The following is a 26,156-nucleotide window of genomic DNA, read 5'->3' as shown; positions in this document are numbered from 1 at the left end:
CCGAGTGTTGCCTCGAGTTGGGAAAGAAGACATGGGCTCCAGCCTTTGTCCTTGGGACTGCCTGTACTTTTCAAGCAACATTTGTTACTGCAACATGTATAACCAGATTGCATGTATGGACCCTTCTCGGGTGACTGCCACACCGCTAGGTTAATGAGTGGCAGAGCTGGCCTAATTGGTCTCTCCTCCACATCTTAAAAAAAACTTTCTGATTTACACTGGTGTTCATGAGGAAAATTTCAAATTTTCAATGGCATATCAGCCTGTGTGGCTTCCTGGATTTTACCCAATCCATCTTTTCAGCGTTTAGAAAGCCAGCTCTAACCTCTTATCAAAATCCAGTATGTAAAAAACCTCACCATATGTAAGTAAAAACTTACATACATTGGTACCTCCAGGGGAAAAAAAAAGAAAAAAAAGATGATAGGCTTTTTTAGATGAAATTTCTGCACTTGCTGGTTTTCCTTTCCCTCTTTTATCATTGAAATGTTTGCAGGAAACACACTCTTCTGTTCTTACAATTCTTGGTTGCAAGAACCAAAGCAGCCACTCTCCAAAGTCTGTGGCCACGTATCCACGGTCTCCAGCCAGGGAAATCAATCTGATTAGAGATCGCTGGCAGCTCAGGGGGGAGCGGAACATTGATGAAGAGGCTTAAGAGGTGGTAACTGCTGAGGACTACAAGAATTCAGCTGCAGAGAACTGAAAGCCACCTTCAACGATTCTGACCAAGCAGGCTGAAAGCAGATTTTTTGCTTTGAGACAGGGAGGCAGAATTCAGTGAAATAAAGAATATCAGCATATAAGAACAATATTCTATTTGTTACATGCATTAGGACCACGAAGTAAACTTCCAGCCAAACCAGTGGAAGCTTCAGTGGCCGACTGGATGTCAGCATATGTAAACCTACCTGCCTGCCTACCGAATCAGCACAGCTAGGCAAGGGAAATACACAAGTTGAATGTCTTATGACTTCAATGAGTCATAAATAAGACCTATGAATCTTATGATTCTTTGAAAATGAAAAATAGAATCAAATGTAAGAGCGGGACAGTGGAAAGAGTGCCTATGTGAACTATGCACAGTCCGTTCAGAGCCAGGAAAGCTGAAGGAAACAATTCCCTAAAAAAGAGAATGGGAAGTTAGGCAGACAGCTTGGATAAACTAACCCTGTTCATCACTAAGAATGATCGTGATTACAGAGTTCAAACTGTGGCAAGGGGCAAAAAGGATAAAAACGATAAGAGGGTTGTGGTTTTATTTTAATTAAAAGTAGTAAAGTGACAAAATAAGTTTCCTAAGAGAAGCTGTGGGAGCACTGTCAGCAAGACAGCAAAACAGAAGCACAGATTTTCCCCTATTAGAGGTGTCTGAAGAAAAAAAAAAATCCATTTTGGCTGTACGCAGCAAGGCGTCCCGTGCTGTCCCCAAGACTCTGAGTGTGTTAGTACATAGGGTCAAACAATCAATTCCTTTGGAGCTGTTTTAAATTGGCAGTGCTAACTATTGCATTGGGACATAAAGTCCAGCCTAAGATTTCTTTCTAAGGCGGGTTTTAGGGTGTCCCTGTGGTGCCCGTCGTTCTTTGGTAAGTGTAGAGGAATGGAGGCAGTGGGTTGATCAGCATTGCTAACACGCAGCTGTGGCCTTGCCTCAGAGCGGTGGGTTGATTGACATGGACGATGTGCAGCTGTAGCTCGTCCCGCTAAGTGGTTAAATAGCCCTGAGGATGGTGGGAGAGGGGGTTGGATGGAGGAGGAGCAGTGTGGTCTGACCTCTGGAGGAAGGAGATACAGCCCAGACAGCAGAATCTGACCGATGGTAAAAGCCTTGTTGTAGCCTACTGGTTTGTTTGTGCTGCAACAATTGGTGCCCCGTGTGAGGCTGACTGAGTTGGACTCTGACTACAACAAGTAAGGTGCATAATTCAAACCAGAAGTCTCTTAGGCAACAGCTTGAGGGCAGGTCTCTGATTCTTCCTGCACCCATACATAGTCAGGGTGCCTTTTCCAAATGCAGAAGGCTGGAGGAAAATCCTGATGGCTGAGATGATGCTAAACATCTCTTATCATTTGTCTTCCACTAACAGTATCTCAAGCCTGTCTTTGACACCACCAGAATAACTTCAGGAGAGAAAGGTTCGGTAAAAGGTGGAAGGCTGCAACCCTCTCAGTGAAGAGCCAATACCAGATTTCCACAATACTGCACCAAAGCATATTAAATGCTTCTACAATGCATATCAAAGGAAGAGTTCACAGACAGCAATGAAATACATAGCTCCAACATATTTTACAATGGTTGAGAGAGAAAGGAGTCAAATGCCACCATTAGCTTAATCTGATGCAAGGTCACTGCATGAGATGCAAACACCCTGTACAACTCAAATCACAGCTTCTGGTTTTTCCCCTCTGCCTTTATCTTTGCAGCTGTGATGACATATGCCCACAGCTGAGCTATGCTGGTTGTTCAGGGAAAAAGGTGATTTCTGCAGAGGATGTGTTACTACCTTTATTTCAACATTTAAGCTGAATTTCTTATTCCCTCACAGTAAAATTCCACTGGGTGGTCTGCCTGTTCTTTTGCCGCAGAGGAGCATAGGAATACAGTAGGAAAGGGACTTCTCACAACAACCACAATATTTTTCACTAGGAACAGTAAGCCTGGTGAATAATTAACATCTGGCTGTATAGCCAGGCTCCGTTTTCTTCACAGTACCTCACATTCTTGTTTCCTTTGGAGGCTTTTCAATCTTGTCCTCACCGTGTCAAACAAGCAGAAACTATAGCAGAACTATGGAGAAAACAAGTATGAACTTGTTTTCAAGACAGGAGAACAGCATCAGCCCGACTGCAAATGTGGATCCAGTTAATGTTATTTATTCAGGCTATTTTCTTTCTATCAAGGAGAAACAGAAAGGCTTGGGGTTCCTTACTGAGCCCTTACTTGGGTCTCAGGGAAATGTTTACCCAATGCTGGAATCACCACGAAGAAAACTTTGAAATCCCTGCCTTGAAAGTTAACTTTATGTTGTGTAAGAGGCCAAACCAGGAAATTCTATGATGCTACAACTTGCAGCCAACATTTTCAAGATTTGGTAGTTAAGACATGAACCCAAAATCCAAGCACTGGTCCGTGAATTGCTGCTGTTGTAGATCCTGAGAATTTGCACAGCTTTAAAGTGAGTCTTTAGGGATGCTCATTACTCCAGGTATGGATCCTGCAATTCTACAAACGCTCCCTTAAATTTAATCACAAGTATAGTCACAGCATTCATGTTAGTGCTTATAAGATCACAGGTTATGGTAAGGCCTACAACCCAAATTTCAGCACCTGGATTTGAAAATCTGTCAGCAAAAGGTGCACAGAGCTGCAGAGGCCTCTCTTCAAGAGGACTCAAGGCTCGACACCTTTATGGAAACCACCTTCTATCAAAAGCTTAAGGAAATCATTTTCTTCCTTTCCCATCGAACGATGTGCCTAACGGGCACCTCTGCCTTGTGCGATCCTTTTGCTGCATCTCTGACACACATACACACAAGCTTCGCTCCTGATGAACCCTGTCTGCTCTGCAGCAAGCGGGGCAGAGCCCTGCCAAGCCGCAGTAAGCCTGGGCGCAAAGAGTACAGAGCAACCGCTGTACAGGAAGGGGTTCGCTCAGCGGATTTCAGCACACGGTTACTCCAGTTGGAAAAAATTATTAAATAAAACTGCAGCCCACTCTCCTTCTCCACCCAACACAAGAAGCGCCTGCTCTCTGTCTAAATGGGCTCTGGTGCGCAGTATGAAACTTAAGGTCTACTTCTTTGAAAGATTTATGGGTATAGGAAAGTACTTACTTTTGTGCAACAAAAGAAGGATCAAAGAACTCAGACGTAATCCTGTTTGCATACAGGGAACAACTAGTCATAGAGCACAACCCTGAAAAGCATAAGACAAACCATTCAGTGGAACCAGCAGAAGAGCTTTGGGCCTGACCCTGAAGCCAGTGAAGTCATGGAGAATTGTGCACGGATTTCTGCAGAAAAGAAGCAGCTCTGGTATGACTTCAAATATGCAAACTTAGAGAAATAAAGTATATTTACCAGAAAGTATGAAAATCAGTCCAGCTAAACAAGCTATTTTTGCTTTAGTCTGATCGGAGCCTCCAACTTTTGTACACTTCATCCCAACCAGTCCGAAAACAGCACCGAAGAAGCCCAGGCAGACAGCAGAGATCATCAGTCCTCTACAGGCTTGGATGTAACCTGCAGTGAGAAAGAGTGAGACTACTGTGAGAACTGGGATCACAACAGGTTTTGCTGTAGTTCCTCTCCCTCTGCACAGCGTTAGGCATTCACTGTTGCCAACTCAGTCCGACCTTGGCTGGAGTAATGTCACCTTACCATCGAGCGTATTCTTCTAGATGATGTACACCCTCCACAGGGCATCATCACCTGAGCCCAGCTTATAAGAAACATACTATGAACGGCATTCAGGGCTGCAAAGAACAATCGCACGGTATTGGGCACAGTATCTGCAAGAGGTTGTACCCATGAGGTTTTGAAGAGCAACTCCATGTGGTCTGCGCAGTGGCTGTCCCAGGTTGCAGAGCCACTCTGTGCACACAAAGCAAGACTTACATGTCAGTCACGTTGTGCATGTGTGTTGCAGATGCCACATGACTGACAGCAGGTTGGCAGCACTGACCGTGGCTGGGGTCCTGGCCCTGCCTGGACATGCCACCAATTTGATTCAGATCCAGCAAGAAGACCCCCATTCTGCAGGGAAGTCAAACACCTGCTCAGCTTTATGGACAGCAGTAGCCCTTTGATATAAAACAAATCACTGCTGTATTTAGGCCTGGAGTAACGACTTGTGGCTGGCTTTATCCACATACAATTTTGATGTGCTGGCTGAGACTGCTCTGAGCTGGACCTCCCTCATCCAGGAACTTTCAGCAGGACAATGGGTTGCTTGGCCTCTTCTCTCTTCTGAGACTATCTTGTAATTGAAAGACTGATAATCTCATATCACTGTGTAGAGGGTGGAACACTGCAATCTTACACAGCTGAATAACCATCACAACATATTTTTCTTCATAACCTGTTGTTACTGCTCATTTAAAGTGAAAATGTACTGCCACTGTTAGGGTATTCATTCCTTTCGCTTTGATCTCCAGTGGGTGGAAATGCTGAAAGCTAAACCATGTTTTCATTGCCTATTACACCAAATTTTATGCAATAACAAATAAACAAACCAAAAAAAAACCACCCCTGCATAGAAGTCTTTAATATATAGGAGATTAATATATTAAAACAGGAACTAGAAGACATCTAATGAAACCAGAAGGGAGCAGATTCAATACAAAAAATGCACTTGTTCATGTAATGAAGCTGTGGAACTCCTTTCCACAGGATATGTGGATGCTAAAAGTTTACAGGGATTCAAAAAGAGACTAGATACATTCATTAAAGAGAAATCTGTGTCTGGCCGGCAGGTTCTTGAGCTGCAGATGGCCACAAAGGATGCTTGGCCATCTTCTGTTCTCCTTACTGCTGCCCACTTTAGCCGCTGCTGGAGGCATATCAGCTCCAGGACGACCACTCTGTCTTTGAACAACGTTTAAAAAAACCCCATTGAATCATAGCTTGGTGTAACAAGCAGCTCACAAGAGGCGATTTGTAGCTCCTAACACCCCATTTTATCAGTCCTATCGAGCTTAGGTGCTGTGCTGCACGTCTGTGAGTGCAACCTGCTGGCATTTACCTACACCTGCTGGCACACATACAGCCCTCTTCCATTTGCAACATGCTTCTGTAACCCGTCTGCTAAAGAAATACAATAATCAATGAAATAACTGTAAGCGTTGTACGACTCGCATGTTGGAATATAAGAAAGTCACATTTGTGCAAGACCCAGGTCTGAAGAAAGCAGGCTTGCTTTGTTAATTTTTGCTATAGGCACAGAAAAATTGGCTTTTACTACTTTTACTTGTGTGTAATGTATTTCTTGTAGCACACAGGTAAAAAGCAGGAGATGAAAACTGGCAAGGAAGCTATTATTTTTGACAGGTCCAATTTATTGACACTGTTAGTAGCTAATTGACACATTAAAGTGCTGAACCATGAACATATTTACCCGGAGGTCCTCTAAACTTTTATTTATGTCTGAACCTCCTAGGAGAAACAGTAAATATTCACCCCAACCAATATAACCAGCATATGCTAGGAACCACAGGGCTGAAATTCAGCTATTCCTGAAGGTCAATACACAGTTTTAGAATAGGTAGAGGGTTAGAGGGTAGTGAGACAGCAAGAAATAATTAACTCACCCAGAAATCATTTTCAATTATAAACAGCATGAGCTGGGGGACTGCTCAGCTCTGCTGAATGAATAACCTTCCTCACTAAATATTTCACCGAATTGGGCCGGCCAACCACAGGGGGACTTGTTTCAGTTCACCACAGCAATCACCCAACTGGCACATATTTTAAAAACTAAATATACCAAAACCACCCACAATCTACACCCAATAACGTGGAAAAGCAGAAGACTGTGTAATCATCCAACTGGCACACATTTTTAAAACAAAATATACGAGAAAAAAAGAAAATCACAATTGACACCAGTAACATGGAAGAGCAAAAGACTCAGTTAGTCCCACTAGGCTGACTGGAGCATTAGGATGCGTGAAAGGATGAAATTAACCTTTTCACCAAATCCAGCCTCCTATTATCTGGATCCTCAGTTAAAACGATGCATAACACTTGGCTGTAGGAGTAATTAAACTTTTTCTTGGCTTGCTAGAAAGCAGGAAAGCAAGAACATTATATTGCTTACCAAGGGTTATAACGCAGAGAAGTGTGAAGGGGAGCTGCCTATTTCTCCACACTCCTCCACTCAAGATCAAAAACTGTCCCTTTTCCAAACATTTATTTTCTGTATTTGCACCAACTCCTGTAGGGAGCTTGTCATGTACGTATTAACCAAATGAAGCTCCCAAGCAACAAAAAGCCATGTGTTTTAAACAGACAAGCAGACAAACATCCATTACTTATAAAGTCATGTTTAGCAGCATTCCAAGAGAAACCTATTTCAAGGTGCGTTTTTTTTAAACAAATGTGTTTTGTCTTGCATTCAAATTAATCTTGTTAGATCTTCATCTTTTTTGCCTCATTGCCCCCACGCTTGCTTCTCATGCTCATGAAGAGTTAGGAGGAATTCATATATTCATATCATATGACACTCAGAAAAAAAATATGCAAAGTTCTGGGGATTGTCACTTTCACAATAAGTGCCTCTGGTGGCATCTTGCAGTTTGCATCACGTGAAGTGGAAGAGGTTGCCTTACGGATACAGCACAGATTCCTTCCAAAAGTACACACCCATTGCTTTTGTATGTTTTTCTAAGCTCTAATACCCTCTTTTAACTCATGAGTAAATTTTTGTTCAGCTCTGTTCTAGCAAAAGGTCATCGGATCCACCGTTGGAAAGAGGGAAACCGATACATCCTCTTTTGGGCGGTGGTTTCATCACTAAGGTTCTACCTACGAGTGGTAGCACACAAAAGTCCCACAGACAGCAAGAATATTTTTGCTTGCATACAGAATGTGGGGCTGAGCCCTTAACAAGGGCTGGCCCAATTGATTTCTTGCACAGGAATGCATAAATGTGGAAGGGCATTGCATGCAATTTTTTCTGGCAGCCACTCGTGTGGAGCGATGGGCTGAAAGCCATCGGGGCAGCCCTGCGGCCATGCCACCTCACAGCAATCCGGGGAACACAGTCCAAGACCACTCCATGGTGCAAACCAAATCAAGGGTAAGAGGGACCCACCTCTGGATCACTCCTGACCCAAACTGCAACACCGCTTCTGAAGAAGGAAGCGCTTCTCCTGCACGCCAGAGGAGAGACCCAGCAACTGGCATGGTGACACCCCGACTTCTTACCCCCTCGTGTTGCCTCTGAACCTCTGGCAGACCTGAGGAGTCTCTCTAGACAAGAAATCCAACACAACTCCGAGGTTTCCGATTTGACAAAAACGCATTGCCATAGAGCAGGAGCTGCTCTGCCAGGCAAATTCTCTCCAGCTGTGTGAAGGAGGGGAACGGAGCCACCTTTCCCTGGGACAACAACAGTATTTCTAGTAATTTCCCAGTCCTGCCCTAGCGTTTTGAGGAGAGCAACATGTTACCACTACATATATCTCTATAGGGTTATTGTTTCTGCTCACAAACTCTTCAGGGACAATGGGAAGCCAGATCTGTCCTTTTTTGTGTCTTCTGAGACCCCCACCTGAGGATGGAGTGAGGAAGTTCCCGTGCTCCTGATCACAGGGAATGGGATCCAGCTTTGCAAGCCTGTGCAAAGAGAGAAAGGAGGGAAGGGAGAGGCTACTCGGGGGCCAAGGCAGATTTGCGTTAGTGCTGACACACGAATCCTCCAAAGTGATGTGTGACGTACCGCAACCCTGAGGTACACTCCTGCACCGGGGAAGGGGAAGGGTTAGGGTGAGAAGAGGATGTCTAACCCACTGTTAGACACTAACGGGTTCCAGCAGAGCCCGTAACCACAAGGAGGGGAGTCTGGGCTCGGCCAGCTGTGGAGAGCACCTCTGACTGCGGTGGCTGCCCCTCCGCCCCCTCCCAGCTTGCCTAGCCCATGCTGTGCGGATGGTGTTTCTCTCCAGCCTGCCCTTCGTTCACATTGTGCCTGGACACCAGGACCTGGCCCCACAGCGTATTAGAGATGTTATTGAGAAACACTGATGCCAAGAACCTTCCACTTCCACTACTGACAAACAGTCTGGCCAGGAGGAGGGGATAAGGCCCTTCCAGACATGCATTGCAGATTCATTTCTGTCCAAAATGCGTTAGTGCTCTGATGGCTGCTTCACTGCGCACAAGGTGCCTCAGAAACTCATTCCTTGGGCAAGTAGAACACATTACCCAACACACCACATCTCAACACACCAGTGTTTGGAGGAAGGGGTGGTAAGGGCTTTGCTGTCAAGTCTCTTCTTTTCGGAATTTTAAGTGTTCCCAGTTCTGCACACCTTGTTTGTAACTATGCTTTTCTCACTCTGAAAACAGATTAATGCAGAACTAAAAGAACAGCTAAATTTTGGTGGATCCAAAAGGTTACACACTGGCAATCGCTCCATGCCCACCTGCACACAGACCACAGCTCCTTGCCTCAGCCTGGAAACCACGTTCTCAGCTGCTACACTTGGCCATAGGGTGACAGGGTGACTGATGCCAACTGAGACCAGCCCGGCCTCCCAGCCCTTTGGAGGAACTGGCAAACCCCCCCGCCACCACGGGGCTGGCTCAAAAGAAGGTTTGGGGAATGGTACTTCTCCATCCAAGGGAAGCATCCTGCAACAGTGATGCTTAAGGGCTGCCTGCATTACCTCTTTTTAGTCCTTTGTACAAACAGAGGTTAAAGGTTTTCTGATAGTGGTATTAATTAGCTTCATGATAACATTAATCCCTGTGATGATAACATTCATCTCTGTTAGTAATTTGATTAACAGACTTTCTTTTCCTTTCAAACAAACCTTTCACAGCAAAATCCACTCTCAGACTCCAGTGCAAAGGGAGTACCTGGCCAGAGCGTGAACAATAGGCCCGATTTATTAAAATTTTTTTGTATCAAAGCCACTGGAACACTGTATATTGCATTTGTTTATGACTATAAAAACTTGGAAAAGGTGCCATAATTTTAAAAACCTTTTCTTCCTTCCTTTACAGTCACTCCTGAGCCCATAAACCCGCATGACCTTCACTTTCCCTTGTTTCTCCCAGCCATCATCAGCGCAGACTTATCAACCAAAAGTTTAGTTGCAAACCTTTCCTGCAGAGACCCAGTTTCCCAGCAGGGCTTCCCAAAAGGGCAAGCCACTTTCCCCTTAACCAGGGAAGCAGCCCTTAACCAGGGAAGAAGCGCAGCCCCAAGGCAGCCTCTGGTTTCAGGCCCTACAGCAAAACTCTCAGCTTTGCTTCAAAATAACACCGCCTAAACCCAGGCTGAGCTCTGCATCACTTCGCCATACCTGCGCATCCCTCACCGCCCCAAGCTTTTACACTGTCATTTATCAATGAAGCAATTACATCCGAGTTAATAACTGCTCAGCAAAAAGAAAAAGCAAAGGAACATAAATTAAAACAAAACGACGCCACGGCTTGTTCTTCTCCACCGACTGTAGCATGGCTGGCAAAACCACAAAAAAGTGGAATGTCACGACAGTCGGAAAATTAATCAGCAAGAAAAATCTGCCCGCATTCTTCTTGTGTCAAATCCACACGCACGGAGCCTTCGGGGCGGGGGGGGGGGGGGGGGGGGGGGGGAGGCGAGGGAGGGAGGGAAAGCCAGAGGGGCCACCACGGACACCCAGGCACCTGCCCACGAGCCCGCGGGGGCGCCCCCGCCGCCCCCCGCCCGCCAGCCCCGCCGGGGGCATCGCCCGGCCCCGCCGGCTCCGGGCCCCGCCCGGGAGGAGCCCCGGAGCCCCGGGCCGGCGCGGGGGCGGGGGGTGTGGGTGGGTGGGATGGGGGTCGGCGGGAGCCTGACCGTCCAGCGCCAGCATGGATGGGAAGTCCTTGCAGTTGGAGACGCCGGTGGAGTCGGTCACGCAGGTCTTCCAGAGGTTGGCCCAGAAGGTGGCGGTGGTGATGACCGTGCCGTCGATGGTGGACACTTTCCAGTAGTCGGTGGGCAGCGTAGAGGAGACCAGCACCCAGCCCGAGATGGTCAGCAGGAAGGCGATGATCTCCGCCGACGTGCTCGCCATGGGCCCGGCGGCAGGCAGGCAGCGGGCGGGCGGCGGGCGGGCGGCGCGGAGCCGCGGCGGCGGAGTCCCGGCGGCGGGCGGGCGGGCGGGGCGCGGCGGGGCGGGGGCGGCCCCAGCTGCGGAGGGACCTGCCCGCGCCCCCGGGGCCGCCCCCGCCCCGCCCCGCCCCCGGGGTCCCCCCGGCCGCTCGGGTCGGGAGGGGGCAGCTCTGCCGCCCGCCCCGGGCGTGCAGTAACGGGACCCGAAGGCAAACCGACGTCCCCGTCCCCCGCCGGTGAGCGGTGCGGGGGGGCGGCCGCAGCGCGGCGGGTCCCTCCTTAGCGCTGGGTCAGGTTTGCGCATCCTGCACGCAGGAGGCGCCCCCCGCCCCCGCAAACAGCCTTGCCCGGGGAGGGGGCGGGGGGTGAGGACCTGCTCGCGGTGTGCCGCCCACACCGGGCGCTCCGCGTTCACACGGGAGGTAAGCTCGGAAATAGGCGGCGAGGGGGGTTTAATCCCCCGAATCTCAGCTGGGCTCCCCTTGCTGCCCGGCCGCAGGCGGCGCGGCCTCTGACAGCTGGTTTTGCCGTGTGAGGGGATGGACCTGGGGTTTCTACCCTGGTCTTGATGCGCTGGCACTCGAGCCTGCAGCTCACGGGGGTGGTTATCAACCACGGCTTCTCCTCTTGTTCGAAGCTGTTTGCTTTCCACACCAGTAATATATTTGCCATTGATGTGGAAAGTACACTGCCGGTCTTTACTTTCCTCCTATTTATTTCAAAACTATTGTTACAATTTCTAAACCTTTTTGCCAGACGGGCAATCACTGGAGGATAAGAAGCCACATTTACATCACCGTTCTTCTGATGAATGCTCTTTGGTTTTGCTGTGTGGACACAAACCCGGATGCAGTCACCTTACAGACATTAAAAAACAACTAAACCAAACAGCTAGTGAGGTGTACCCTTGGACGCCTGTCAGAGCTCAGTGGGAACGGGCTGTTTGTTGATTTGCTAATGCCCCAGCAGGATAAAATGGGGTATGCAGCTGCGTTTACCGATGCCATGGCTCTTTGCCCGCTCTCTGCCTCCTTGGTACCCCTTGACACGCGGGTGACCCGCAGAGGCACCAGCAGGGAAGAGGGAGAAGGGGGGAGCAGGCAGTGGGCTTGTTTGCCCGGCAGCATTCGCAGAGTGTGCTACAGCTCCCGCTCAGCCTCCCTGCCGAGGCGTCCTCTCCCCTGGAGGGAAAAGAGGGTGAAAGGGTCTCGATGTGGGTGAGCTGCACTCTGCCGTGGTGTCAGGCTGCAGCCAGAGCCCACTTTGGGGCACAGAGAAGTGCTTCTGGGTCAAAGAGTAGGGGCATGGCTGTAGATCCAAGTCTCGTCTACAAGACATTATGATCTATTTATAGCAGGGCATGGCAATGGAAAGGATTAAAAAAGAAAAGGTTTTTTGAATATTTTCCCTCATCATAGCACTTTGAGGTCTTGAAGACTGGGTTTCTCTTGATGGTGGAAAGCTAGGTCGATCCAAGCAGCTATCAGCTGGGATCGAATCCAGTCGGGGGTGGGAGACTGGAGTCCAAGTCTGGGTCATCGTGTTTTCTTGATGTGGGGAGCTCGCCTGTTCTCTTGGTGATGAAGCCGCTTTGTTTGGTGTAAAGCTTGTGGAACCCCAGGACTAGTGTCTGGGCAAATTTTGGCCAGGGCCCACGGCAGCTTTCAGCGTGCTGCCACACTATAACCAGAGGGCTGGAGTGAGCGTTGAAGGATAGGAGCATGGCCTGAGGACTTCTAGGTCTGAGCCTGAACCCCGGGGAAGAGGGAGGAGGAAGAGGAGGTTCCTGACACACAGTCAGGGGCTGTGGAAGGGGCAGGCTGGGTGGGTGACCCTGCTGAAGCTGCTGCGGGCTCGGGCTGTTTGATAACCAGTTCTGCTGTCCCAGATCGCTGTGTTGTGAAGTTTTCAGCAGAGCTGGACTTCAGCTGCAGTGTGGATCCATGTGTCCCTGCTGCCAGGGGCTTCAGGGAGAGCCCATGCAGGTGGCTTAGGACAGACGAGATTAATTCCACCTCAAACCCACTCTCTGCCTGTCAGTAAGGACCCTTCAAGCAGGGCTGGTTTAAAATGTTCATTCCCTTGTAAACCACATTTTATCCAGAATGATGTAAAGTGGCCTCAGCATATGTGAGGACCAGAGTCACTTCAGCTTCAGGGAAAGGCTTGTCTTTTTCTGCTCCTGACATTGCTGCTTCTGAGGATGTTTGCATTACTCATCCGGTTGTTACTGTCTTTCTCATCTAAAATCAAAGTAAGATGATGAGCTTCTGATCTAACCTGTGGTAGTGTAACCCCCAAGTGACATTGTGCATGGCTGAGTATTCACTTCAGGTTGAAGTGTAAGGGAAGTTGCAAGAGATACGGTTTCCCCATGGCATTTTCTTTGTGTTGGCTGGGATCTGCAGGGATTAGACATTGGAAAACATTCATCTGTGAGGCTGTGTTTCTCCCCTTGTTACATCTTCAGTTCCTCTCTCTGGTGCATCTGCAAGTCCCTCTGTCATGAGCTTAAATTACACATCTTCCAGCTTACAATTTTCCAGAAAATAATGGCCCCTTTTCTCCCCATCGCTGTGGTAGGAACTTCATACCCATGTGAAGACATGTCTATAACTCCCTTCAGCCTCTCTTTTCCTGCTACCAAAGCTCTGGCTGTGGCTTTGCTTACTTGGCTTTCTTAGCTATTTTTAACTTGTGTAGTAGAGTGAAAGACTTGGCCTTTGCTTTGTTTCTTGTTCCTGTGTTTTGGGACAAGCTATGACTCGGGAATTTATTTATTTAAGATGCTCAGACCGCTGTGGGACTGATTCCTGTTATTTTTTTCTGGACATGAATTGATCAGATCACTGTATTCACACAGTTTTGTGCTGGGTCATTTGAAGAAGTGTAGATTTATTCCCTCAGGCTGCGAAAGAAATGTGCTCACACCTTTTTGCAAGAAAACTGAACCCTGTGGTTCACTTTTTGTGGTAAGTCTCATTGACTCTTGGGCACAAAAATGGCATTTCGAGCAGAATTGTTAGTAAGTGTTTAGAATAGAATATATCAGTTGGAAGGGACCTACAACAATCATCTAGTCCAGCTGCCTGACCAATTCAGGGCTGACCGAAAGTGAAAGCATGTCATTAAGGGCATTGTCCAAATGCCTCTTAAACACTGACAGGCTTGGGGCATCGACCACCTCTCGAGGAGGCCTGTTCCAGTGATCGACCACCCTCTTGGCAAAGGAATGCTTCCTGATGTCCAGTCTAAACCTCCCTGGTGCAGCTTTGGACCGTTCCCTCATGTCCTGTCATTGTATCCCAGGGAGAAGAGATCATCATCTCCCTCCCCACTTCCCCTCCTGGGAACCTGCAGAGAGCAACGAGGTCACCCCTTGGCCTCCTCCTCTCCAAACTAGACAAGCCCAAAGTCCTCAGCTGCTCCTGACAGGACATGCCTTCCAGCCCTGGCACCAGCTTTGTTGCCCTCCTCTGGACACATTCACATGAACATCCTGCTTCAGTTGTGGGGCCCAGGACTGCAGACACTACTCAAGGTGAGGCTGTGCCAGCGCTGAATACAGCAGGACGGTCGCCTCTTTTGACCGGCTGGTTATGCTGTGTTTGAAGCACCCCAGGGTGCAGTTTCCCCCTGTGGCTGCCAGGACACGCTGCTGACTCACACTGAGCGTGCTGCCCACCAGCACCCCCAGGTCCCTTTCTGCAGGGCTGCTCTCCAGCCACTCCTCCTCCAAACCATACTTGTGCCCAGCGTTACTCTGTCCCAAGTGCAGAATCCAGCATTTGGACTTCTTAAAATTCATCCCACTGATGATTGCCCAACGCTCCAATCTGTCTAGATCTCTCTGCAAGACCTCTTGTCCCTCAAAAGAGCCAGTAGCACCTCCCAGTGTGGTATCATCAGCAAACTTGCTGATGGTGCATTCAACTCCTGCATCCAGATTGTTGATAAATATGTTGAACAGGACTGGCCCTGAGGAACACCGCTGGTGACTCTTTGCCAGCCCAATTCACTACAACCATTTAAGCCCTGCCCTTCAGTCAGTTCTTCACCAGCGCACTGTGAACCTGCTCATCCCACAGTTGGACAACTTGACCAGTAGGATGCTGTGAAGGACAATATCAAAAGCCTTGCTGAAATCCAGAAAAACTGCATCCACCGCCTTCCCTTCATCCACCAGGCAGGTGACCTTATCATAGAAGGATATCAAATTATTTAAACAAAACTTTCCCTTTGTAAGCCCATGTTGACTGTGGCTGATGACTGCATTGTTCTTTATGTGGCTTTCAACAGTACCCAGTATAATGTTCTCCATAATTTTTCCAGGATCTGAGGTTAGACTAACAGGTCTGTGGTTTCCTGGGTCTTCCTTCATGGCCTTCTTGTAAATTGGAATGTCATCGGCTAGCTTCCAGCTAGGGGGGAACTTTCCAGAATCTCAAGATTTTTGAACTGTGTGTATTTTACAAATCAGAATGGAATATTATTAAATAGTTGGATTTTTAAAATGTACAAAAGTTTATTGTATTACTATGTATGGAAGAGTCCTTCAGAAACAGTTTTGCTCTCAAGTCTGAAATACAGGATATTATTTTAGCTCTTGCAGGATCAAAATCACAAGCAATTGTTATTGCCTCATAAGTTAAACACCAGGTGACAACAACATTTGTTCTGCAGCCAGGATAAGCAAGCTAGGGTCGTCATGCCTTTGTACCGGAGTAATTTTTCTTGTAATTTTACCATGCATAGGTTGGGCAACTTGAGACTCTTTCCTGGCTCTGCCGTGTTATGATTTCCAGGGTGCCAAGAGCAGGGTGCCAAAAGAAAAACCCCCAACTTTATTTTTCTAAGGCTGAAGGACAACTTCCTTGTTTGCTAGGGTTTCCCTGAGAATCTGAATATTGAAAAGATAAGATAAGGCAGATATGTGGGAAATATAGGCAGGCTCGTAAGAGTGTCATCACCAGGGCAAGATCAGGTCTGCTGTCGGTGATAGATCTGGGGAATAAATCTCGAATTGGCGTATGCTTTAGAGGAGATTAACACAACTGTAAAATGAGGAGCCTTGTGTGGTGTTCTGCATTGTGCAGAACAAAAAGTGCTGCCTAAAAAATGAGCAACCAGATCCTCTTCTCCAAAGGAGAGCAGAGAAATGTATGTTTCTGCACTGCCTAAAAAAAATCCATTGGAGTGGGAACATCAGTTAATAATCACCACTCCTTGCTGGGGCCGCCACTGTTGTTTTTCTTAAGCTATCAGAAATGGAATTAAATTAAATTACTGCACGTCTTTTGTAAACTGCCAGGACAAGAATGATTTTAAGCTATGTAGTTCATCTATTACGTAACAAAAAGTAAAAAATTAATAGGAAGTGACAACCCAGAACATTTTAAAGGAGTGAAAAATTGCATTCCACATGCCAATAAACTTTCCCCTCTCCCATTCTGTGCAGCGCGTTCAGACATTACAGACTTTGTTTCTTGACACTGAGATTAATGCGTTATTTCTTTTTTATTTTTTCCTGGTCAGCTTAATTTTGTTGAAAAAAGCCTGTGTTGTTCCCTGATGTAATACAATGCTTTTAAAAATAGATATAACCAGTTTAACAAACTAAGCAGGAAATGTGAAGAAGTGCATCTCCTACTTTACTGGAGGTGCATTCCACCTGGTCAACAGCACAGGTGCAGCTCTCGTCATTGCCTCCACATCAAATCAAGGTTTGCTAAATGCAGGTAGGTTGCAGAGGAAAGGAGGGAAACTTTCAGGCTCATTTTTAGAACATGTGGCCTTACGTAATGTGATTTAGAAAGTGTCTGCACAATAAAAGAACACGGTGTCTGATGGAATTTAAAAGGATCTAATGGAGGTGGGAGGCAGATAAGCAAATGTCTTTCCAAAGCAGCCAGTGTTCAGAAACGATCCTTGCAGTGAGCCGTAAAGATGAGGAGGCTGAGTCCTTACCGGTGGCTGAGCTGCAGGACAGGGTTGAGACCTTGGTGTTCCCAGAGTGGGAACACTTTCCCACCGAGCGTGTCCTCTGCCCCTGTGTGCCGCAGCCGGTCTCTGCCGTTTCCTGAGCACCTGACAGATCTGGGCACAAGGAGCCTGTCACCTTTTGCAGACACCAGGATAACTCCCGGTCAGAGGACTTGGAAAAGCTAGAGCTGACCCTCGGGGAGAAGCACAGGAACAGGACAAGGGGCGTGAGCTGGAACATGGGAAATTCCCATTAGTTATTAGGAAAAAAATGTTCCCTATGAGGGTGGTCAAGCACTGGAGCAGGCTGCCCAGAGAGGCTGTGGAATCTCCATCCTTCGAGGTCTTCAAGACTCAGCTGGGCACGGCCCTGAACAAGCCCAGCTGATCAGACATGGTTTGGACTAGATGACCTCTGGAGGTCCCTTCTAACCTGAATTACTCTATTACCCTATGATTTTGTTACCTCATTGAAGCAAATAGAGTAGTAGCACTGGGAGGCATTTGGCTTATTATAGCTCTAAGTGGCGCACTGGTGCACTAATGATTATATATTATATGTTACACTCAGAACACGATTGCATGTGGTTCCTGCTATCCTGTTACTCAGCCCACGTGCCGAAATCTTTTCACCAATACATGTATCTCAGTTCATAACAGTGGTACATTTAACTACTTTGCCAGCTGTTTGTTTACACATAGGGAAATGTTTCCAATGGTCATCCTTTTTTTCTTTTTTCTTTTTTTTTTTTTTTTGAGGATGCCTCTGGATATGCTAAAGCATGGAGCATGACACGGAGGTCTTTAGCTGTGCCACTGTAATAACCTTCCTGAGACAGCAGGGCAGGGATGAAGAGAAGAGACGAGCTTCTGGAAAAAAGGGACTCATTTCCCAAGTGGATGCAAGGAACAAAGCTGATAAGCGTGTGCTTCAACTAATAGGGGTGGTAGCAACTGGAGACATTGGTTGAGGAGATGACACGGTGTGAGGTGACTGACAGGCATGGCAAAATCCCTGGAGGAGACAGAAATAAGCTGCAGGAGAGCACGGACAAGGGGTGATAATTTACACCATGCTCTTTGTACCTAGCCCTGCTTAGGTACAACAGCCCTCAACACATATTTCTCCCAGCTTCCAGCTGGGAGGAAGGGGAGACAGTTGAAGGTGAGTCAAGGTAGTGGCCTCACACCTTCCCACCAGTATCTCTATCTGCAGGCAAGCTCTTCTCCATGCCCTCCTCCTGTTCTTCTCCCCATTTCCCACAGTGGTCCCTTACTTACTCAGAGAAGGGCTGTGCCACGAGGAGGGTGCTGTGGTTTACCATCTCTGGCCCTGCTGTTTACCAGGTACCAGCTGCCCCAGCCGGTGACATAGAAAAGTTTCATTTAACTGAGAGCATGAAAACCACAACAAGGAGCAAAAGAGCTTCTATAGCGTGACTTCATTTGAGAGCAAATGGGCTGGGATCAAAAAAGGTCACAGTGACAAAGCACAGTTAAAAGCTGACTTAGATCAACATGCTCAAGCAACTCAGAAACAATGGGAATAAGGAAATAATATGTGACTTGTTTTGATCAATACAGATTAAGAAAAAAAAAATCAATAAACGGGTTGAAATTAACATGCATTTGATCCACCAGCAATACTGCTTCTTTTGAGCCTGCTGGTTTGGTTTGGTTTCTGAAGTGGTGTGTGTATTTGAAATAGAAGTGATAGCCAGACTGATTTGACAGAAGTGGGTAAAAGCCTCCAGCAAAAAGGGGGGCTGCCTGCAAGCACAGAAGCTCTTGGATAAAGAGCACAGATCTAAAATAAAATTTAAACTTGCTGAGCTTAAAGAATCACAAATAAAACTAACAGTAATGAGATCAGACCAGAAAAAAACACTTTAAAAACATAGATGCAGATGGGAGTGTGCACGTGCTGGGGGACATGATTAGGTTCCCCCTGTCTTCCCATCCCCCAAGAGCACTGCCTTGTCAAAAATCAAATGGATCAAATGTACTCAGAAGGTTTTTTAGTGTACGAAGCAGTGCTTCGGTTCCTTTTGTGTGCAATTTGTGTGCAGCACGGGGTCTTCCTACTCCTCAGTAGCAATGCTGTGCCCCCACACTGACTCTCAAAAAAACCAGGCTGCCAGTGTCTACTGCACATGGTAAATGGAGCAGTATATTACCCAGGAGAAAATGCATTTGGGCTGCTTATTTTTGCTGGGTTACAGTCCAGAGTATCCAACAAGGCATTCGCCAAGGACAGGACACAATGTGCTCTGCCTGTTATGTTAATGCTTTCATTTTCCCATACAGAAAAAAAATTCTTTCATTACATTGCAGAAGTTCTACCTTGCTATTGCCCTTGTAAAGAAATAAAGCATTTTCCACTGTGTTTTTCTGTTTACCTCTTTGTTCAAGTGTCTTTTCTCAGCTGTTTATTTCAGTGGCTCATTTAGATGTTCATTCTAGCTCTTTAATTCATTTTAGCTGCAAGCCACGTGAAGAAGGGTACTTTTGAGAATTTAGTAATAAAACTATGTAAAGTCTTTTTCATGTCAGAAACACATTCCAACTTTTAGAAAAAAGAGAAATTCTCAAACAGTTTTGACAACTCCTGTTTGTAAGGAAAGTTTGCTGCACAGAATGATGCTGTATGCACAGAGCCGGTGCTTCTGATTTTGATAGTAAGGCTTTTATGTGGATTTAAATATTGCACTGCACTTTTTTTTTTTTTTAGTAACTAAAGTTGTAAAGTGGGAGAAAATGGAATAATGAAGCAACCTTTTTACTCTGTGCTCTGGGGAAATTTAGTTTCTTTTTCTTTCCCAGTGTCTGGTGTAATTACCTGATGTGTAGGCAGGAATCAGAAAAACTTCCAACAGCAATTTCATAAATTTCAGAAGTCTCAGTGTGGCAAAGTGGTGGCTTTTGAGTCTAAATTGCTTGACAAATACCAACAAAATATAACTGCCGGCAGATGCCAAACAGTGAGGCTGGAGACACTAGTGCTTATTGTAGCAACTACTCTTTTTTTTTTTCTTTTCCATGAGATAGTGCACTATTGACAAAAATGACTTTCAGTGGTGTCTGAGGATTAAGGGTTTATTTGGAAAGATCACCCAGAGCGTTTTTTTCATGTGGGGTTCTGAGAAGTGTTAACTTTTCTATGTACATACGGGATAAACCTGATTTGGTAAGAGAGTTAGGACATAACCTGGCATGCAACAGCTACACGTTTCTTGCATCCATTAAAGAACCTGACAGAAATGTTAAAATTCAGCTGGAGGAAGTGTTTGTGTTATTGCTAGATATCCTGTTAATGCAAAATACGGCACTTTAGTATGAATGCAAAACATAATCATGCATGAAATTCAATTCCCTGTCATAAATCCCACTCTCCCTCCTCCAGCCCCATTAAATATAGGGCATCTCTGGAAGATGTGCTGATTTATGAGAGGAATTCTCTTGCTTGTAAAGGAAACCTAGAGGGACTGCCTTCGGCGTAAGCATCAGCTTATGGATGCCTGTGAGCAGGCTGGTCAGTGGCAGAGCTTACTAGAGCCTTGTGGAGCTGTGGTCCTATGCCAGCCATTGTCCTTGCCGGGCACTTTCTGGTGACACATCACATACTCTGAGCTGAAAAAATATTGATTTGGGGATCACACGCTTGGACTAGTTTCAGTTTTCCTCCCATCCCAAATAGGAGCTAACCTCAGGCTGAGATCCTCATCAAACCAGCGCAATGCCCTGGAGTTTGCTCCTGGCCCTTTTGCTGCCAGTACTTTGCAGGAGGTTTTACCCACCTCTGCCACAAATGTTTTCCAGCTCTGGCAGCACAATTCCCAGTGCTGGACACCTCTGCAGGCTGAGGTTTGCTTAAGCTTGACCCAAGGCGCAAGCCCCTCTCACCTGCCTGTGATCTGCCTCTGCAGAGCCCCATAGCAGCTCTGTTTCAAGCCACTGCTGCTGCAGGGGATGCGGCTGGAGGTCACCAGTCTCAGGCAGGAGTTATGCCCGACCTCTACACGGGGTGACCAGAGAAATTAAAGGAATGATGGGTTTTGAGGATTTGAGTTTAAAGTGTAAAAAGGAAAAGATACAGTTAAAACAAAGGGAAAGTTCAATCCTCGAACAAAACTTTCAACAAAAGTTGAAAAGTTATTTTTGTGCATATTTTTAAGCCTGATTCCTGGAGCGCTGACCGAGCAGCCTTTTCTTGCCCACTCCAACCAGCCTAATATTGTCCTGGGTTCTTCCAGGCCTCCCACCTAACCGTACGCGTCGGCTGGCTGCTCTCACCCTGACGAGTCATGGCATGAGTGGCTCAGCAAATGGACATCTCCGAGTCCCGAGCCCTCATCCATCAGCCCCTCTCATGTCTCTAACACCCTCATCCATCGGCCCCTCTCACGCCTCTAACAGTGGCTGCCGCAGGTGAGCATGTCGTGCAAGCAGAAACTGCCCCGTTGCCCGGTGAACCTCTCAGGCACCGGTGTGTTTCTTGGCTCTTGGCAGGGACCAGCAGCATCCTTGGATGCACGCCTGGCAGCTGACAGGCTCTTTGCCCAGCTGCGTTTCAGTGATTAACCTGCTGCCTCTGTCTGTCAGCTTCTCGGTTTCTGCGCCACACCAGAAAAGACAGGAAAGTTAAAGATTTGCTTGAACTGTCTGGGCTGGGGCTGGTATGATGCCCCGAGGGCATGCATCCATCTGGATATTCAGCTAGATATCTACCATGTGGTCGGAGTGATATAGACAGCTGTAAATAAAGCCTGTTACAGCTCACGGTGCAGACCTTGCTCTCAAGACAGGGCCTAGAGGAGCCGAGGGGCCTGTTTTCCAACGCAGGACTGTAAGAGGTCACTCTCCTGTTTGTGCTGCCCCTGAACTCAACCCCTTTTCTGCAAGACACTTCTCAGCACGCCAGTGTCTGCTGGCTTCTGAGAATGCCCCCTGCCAAGTTCTTCAGGCGTGGAATAGGTTGTTCCCTTCTTGTTTTTAAAGTGTCGTGGTTAATTTCTAATTAGAAGTGCCTTTGAACTCCTGAACTTTAAACTTAGCGGAGGAAGCCTACCCTTGAATACATCAAAGCCTGTAGCTGCACCTAGAGGAACAATTCATGCCACATATTCATCATGCTGAGAAATAATCCCAAGTCCTTTATGTGGCACATGCACCATTGAATATACTAATATACATGAGTAAATAAATAAAGCCATTAGACTAGAATGCATGTCCCTAAGAGCAAAATTTTCTCTGCAAGTTATCAAACAGACTGAAATACCAATCACTAATCTTTTGCAAAGAAAATCTCTCACATTTTCAAACAAAGCAAACAAGTACACTCATATATATAAATACTTATATATGGATGTATATATTGAAAGAATGTGATACAAAGACCTTTTTGTATCCCTGCCTTATATTATGTCTCAGAACAGGAAAGAGAGATCAAGCTGTTACCAAAAGTGCTATTTCCTTGATACAGGAGCAACAATATTAGCCAACAAACCCACCAACCACAGTTTCACCTTTTCTTAACAAAATTAAACACATGTACAGCTCAGTAAGTATTGCTACTACAAATTAATTAAGCCAATTCACAAAACAGCAAGAGAGAAAGAAAAGTTTAGGATAAGTAGAGGAGACCAAAGTAACCCAGCTCCCACCCCTCCCTTAAGCAGATAAAAATGAGATCTTTTCCCTCTCCTTACAGAAGGCTACAACTGGAGATTGCAAATGGTGTCTGATCACAGGGCTTCTCTTTATACACAGAATTTCTTCTGCATTAGATATTCCTACACACTACCACCTACCACCTGTATATCACTAGGATTTTTCATTACTAGAAGAGGGATGGGCATGTAATAATTACAACAATTCATTAGCCTTGTCAGGAATTATCTAGAACTACTTGAAAACAGATTCCTTGCTGTTTTGCTTTAAAAATCGTTGGCCTAAAAATACCCATCAGGACATTAATATAATCAGGATTTTGCTTGTCATCCTCTTTTTTTTTTTTTACCCCCTTCTGCACTATTAGTGTTCTTGGTGGTTAGAACTTGCTTTAATGTGTTAAATCCATTAGAGATTTCCCAAATGAGTCAGTTATGAATCATGGGTTGTTATCTTTCATCACCTCCACACAAACTGCAGGTTGTGACGAAGTATGACGTTCTGGCTTGGTTTGTTTGTGCAGCGGCTGGGATTTTTGTAGTGGGGGAAGTAAGTTACTTGAGTAATTTCCATTTGTTTTCAATAGGGCTGCAGTAGCATTGAACAGAGGCGTTTCTGAGGTTCTTTCTCTGTGGATTTCTAGCATTTGATGCTGATTTCACTTTTATGGGAGCAGTAATGCCTGGCAAGGTAAGCTATCTCAAACCCTTGCTGATACTCCTGTGGGCAATAAGGATAGCGTTCAGCATTTCTGCAGGCACACTCTGTACCATTGCAATGCAGTGATTTTCACTTTAGCATTCCATCACATTCAGCGACTTTAGCTTTACTGTCCCAATATATTTGTAAGCTTGGGAGTACCCAGAGCTTTGATGGTGGCCCTGTATAAGCACTCTCTTGTGTGTGTAATTTTGGAGTAATTTGTACTCATCAGGAAAGCTTGCCAGATTTTCTGTTAAAAGGATGAAGTTGCCAGCTCATGTAAACTTGCTGTAGTCCCACTCTGCCTGGTGTCTTCCTTCAGAACAGCCAGTCGTCAGTTTGCACAATTATTTCTGCATTCTGCATCCAGCAACGTACAGTCATATTTGAATGATGTCTGCTCACGACTGGCTCACTAAATAGTTCACATCCAAACCCAGTTGCCTGTGGTTCTTTCGTCATTACAAGCCCGATCCTGGTGGGTTTTATTATTATTTTGGAAGCAGTGAAAGATCAACACCATAAAAAGCAAGTCAGTGAGGGACTTAGTTTGTTATGACGTTAATATGGGAGTATTTTAATGTAGGTGTGAAGCTGTGAATGTTGTTTCTCCAGCTCCCAAACCCTTTTCTGATGCTCATTTCAGGAAGGCTCTCTAAACTGTGGTAGTAATGGTTGAGCTTGCCTTGTGTATTAACATGCTCATGAATTTATCTTAGACTTACTTTTGTTGCTTCTTAAACTAAGACAATACTACTACATAATTATTAGCTATCCCTGTTTGCTGGGAGCAAGGGTGAGGTTAAAATGCGCTTGTGCCGGAGAAGAAATCTTCGGATGGAAAACTGCAGAGAAATGCAAGATTTTTCCCAGCTGTGTAGGCTGAGACAACAGGAGGGCCATCTGTGCAATCTCCCCATTTGGCTGGACCACAGCTAGAAATGTGATGCTTGCCTTGCACCTGAGTATGCAGAGACACCTTAACAGAAGTGGTTTTGTGTGATGACTGCTGTATATATGCTTAAGGGGCAGGGTTACATCTCCGAGCTGAAAGCAACCCTTTGTGAATACATAAATCACAGAAGGACTGTGTTTGAAGATTGTATCTTAGCCAGTGGAGGTGGCACAATCTACAAAACACGTACATCTCTGAAATGAGTCATTATTTTGAATAATGATCTACACTTGTACATTTTCATGCAGACAGTTATGAGGAAGACTTAGCAGGAAGGACTTCAAGCTTTCAACCGCTCCTCAAGATCTGTCAGTCTGTGAAGTTTAAAGTGAGCTGACAAAGGCCACGCAAAATGGTAACAGGGATTGATGACACGTGAATAAACTGAGCTATTGATCTGTGCGACAGCTGGCATAAGTAGCAGTGTTGTCTAACCACAGCGATGCACCTCTTCCTCTCCCTTCCCTTGCCAGGCATTTTTATTATGACTTCTCTCGTGCCTCTGCAAGGGGCCCTTCATCCTGGTCTCTATTGCAATGTTGATAACAGCTCCACAAACAAAGGAATTGGAAATTTCCACAAGTTCACTTAAACTTGCAATTTATATGATGTAATATGACAAGTGGTGTTTGGCAGTAAGCACAGCAGGGGTAATCCTGTCCCACACTGTTACTGCAGAGCATTACCTGCAAATGCAAGAGGTGGGATTCTCTCTTAACTTAGATGTCCAAAGTACAGATGTTCACATCTGGGCTAGTCATTAGAGCTGCAGGCAATATAGTCAAAGGAGTCTGGAGAGCTACTCAGCTGATCAAATATAGGGTGAAATGGGGTGAACTATGCCCCTGAAGTGTCTGTTTCATATTACTGACTGTAAAAGGAACCAAGATGGACAGATTAATGCATAGTCATCTATATTATAAATGTCACAAGATGGGATTTTTACTATCTTTAATGTCGAATTCCATATTCACAAATGAAGATAGAAACAGCCTGAAAAGGTTTTGGCATTTGCAAATGCAGGCTGGCAGCAGCGTAGTTCTTTTGTATTGCTGGAGATAAATTTTGCGCCCTCTTCTGGAAAAAATGTTTGGCACAGTGATGTAAAAATATTTAAAAAAAAAAAAGATTGTACAGTGAAGTCCTCTCTTAATTTTCCTAGAGGAGATTTGGCACAATGAACAACTTCTTAGATGCTGACTGTTCGTTCAGTTCTGATCATGTACATGTATTGGTACATATGGCTCCTAATCTGTGAATTTATCTGCTGATGAGGTTAATAACCAGACTGTGGTCTCTTGTGACATATGACTTCCAAGTAAATACACCAAAGCTCAATGAAAACAAAGATTAAAAAAAACCCCAAACAAACATGTATTGGTATCTGTTCACCTGGAAAATCCAGAGCAGAAAACGACCCGACAAGTCTGTATATAATCAACTATAGCAGTTTTATAGCAACATCACTCAATTAACATCTACACTGTTAAGATTTATGCAGCTCTGGGTTCATAATCAGATCCCATATCCAGTCATAGGAAACAAAACAGCAATTATGATTCCACTTGTAAGAAGAAGTGTCAGTTTTCAGGACTACATCACACACCTTGTCTCCCTGAACAGGCTGAAATGTGGGCAGATTGATAATGCAAGCAAAAGAAAGGGCTGGACCTAGTGAGTCTGTCCTTGAAAGAACAGTAATTTCAGGTATCAAAAAAAGGGAGAGCTATCAGTTCACCCACTCATGTGGGAGGTTCATTGATGCTTGAAACATGTATGAAAAGGGGCATGAGAAGAGTACAGACAACTTCCTGGGTGGGATCTGCACGTTCCTGTCTCTCAGTAGTTTCATCCTATTCAGCTGAATGACGCCTCTTCCAAACTTCTCATTTAAGCAGGATAAACTAAAATGGAGCAAGCAGTTAGTTACCAGAGTCCCCAGTCGGTATGCTCTCCGCAGAAGTGTTTGCAGGGTATCTGCTTTCCACTGATACTATGCAGTTGTGTTGGAGGTGTGTGATCACTCAGAAGGTTACT

The 26,156-nt window shown here is 45.9% G+C and overlaps 1 protein-coding gene across 2 annotated transcripts in view; it reads right to left on the bottom strand.

The window, feature by feature from the left end:
- Positions 1-26,156, bottom strand: part of CLDN10 (claudin 10) — a 65,480-nt gene that overhangs the window by 4,987 nt on the left and 34,337 nt on the right. The window contains exons 1-3 of one of the 2 annotated variants that reach the window (XM_055702962.1): positions 10,553-10,806; positions 4,084-4,245; positions 3,838-3,919 (exon numbers count right to left, since the gene is read on the bottom strand). In XM_055702962.1, the coding sequence (XP_055558937.1) occupies positions 3,838-3,919; positions 4,084-4,245; positions 10,553-10,772 (464 nt within the window). In that variant the 5' untranslated portion in view covers positions 10,773-10,806. Of the gene's footprint in view, positions 1-3,837; positions 3,920-4,083; positions 4,246-10,552; positions 10,807-26,156 lie in introns of those variants that run through there. The other variant, XM_005443949.4, reaches the window with a different exon arrangement.

This window comes from Falco cherrug, chromosome 2 (genome assembly GCF_023634085.1).
Source record: "Falco cherrug isolate bFalChe1 chromosome 2, bFalChe1.pri, whole genome shotgun sequence".
Taxonomy (NCBI): Eukaryota; Metazoa; Chordata; class Aves; order Falconiformes; family Falconidae; genus Falco; species Falco cherrug.
Note: the sequence above shows the minus strand (reverse complement) of the source record. Positions and strands in the feature narration are given on the sequence as shown.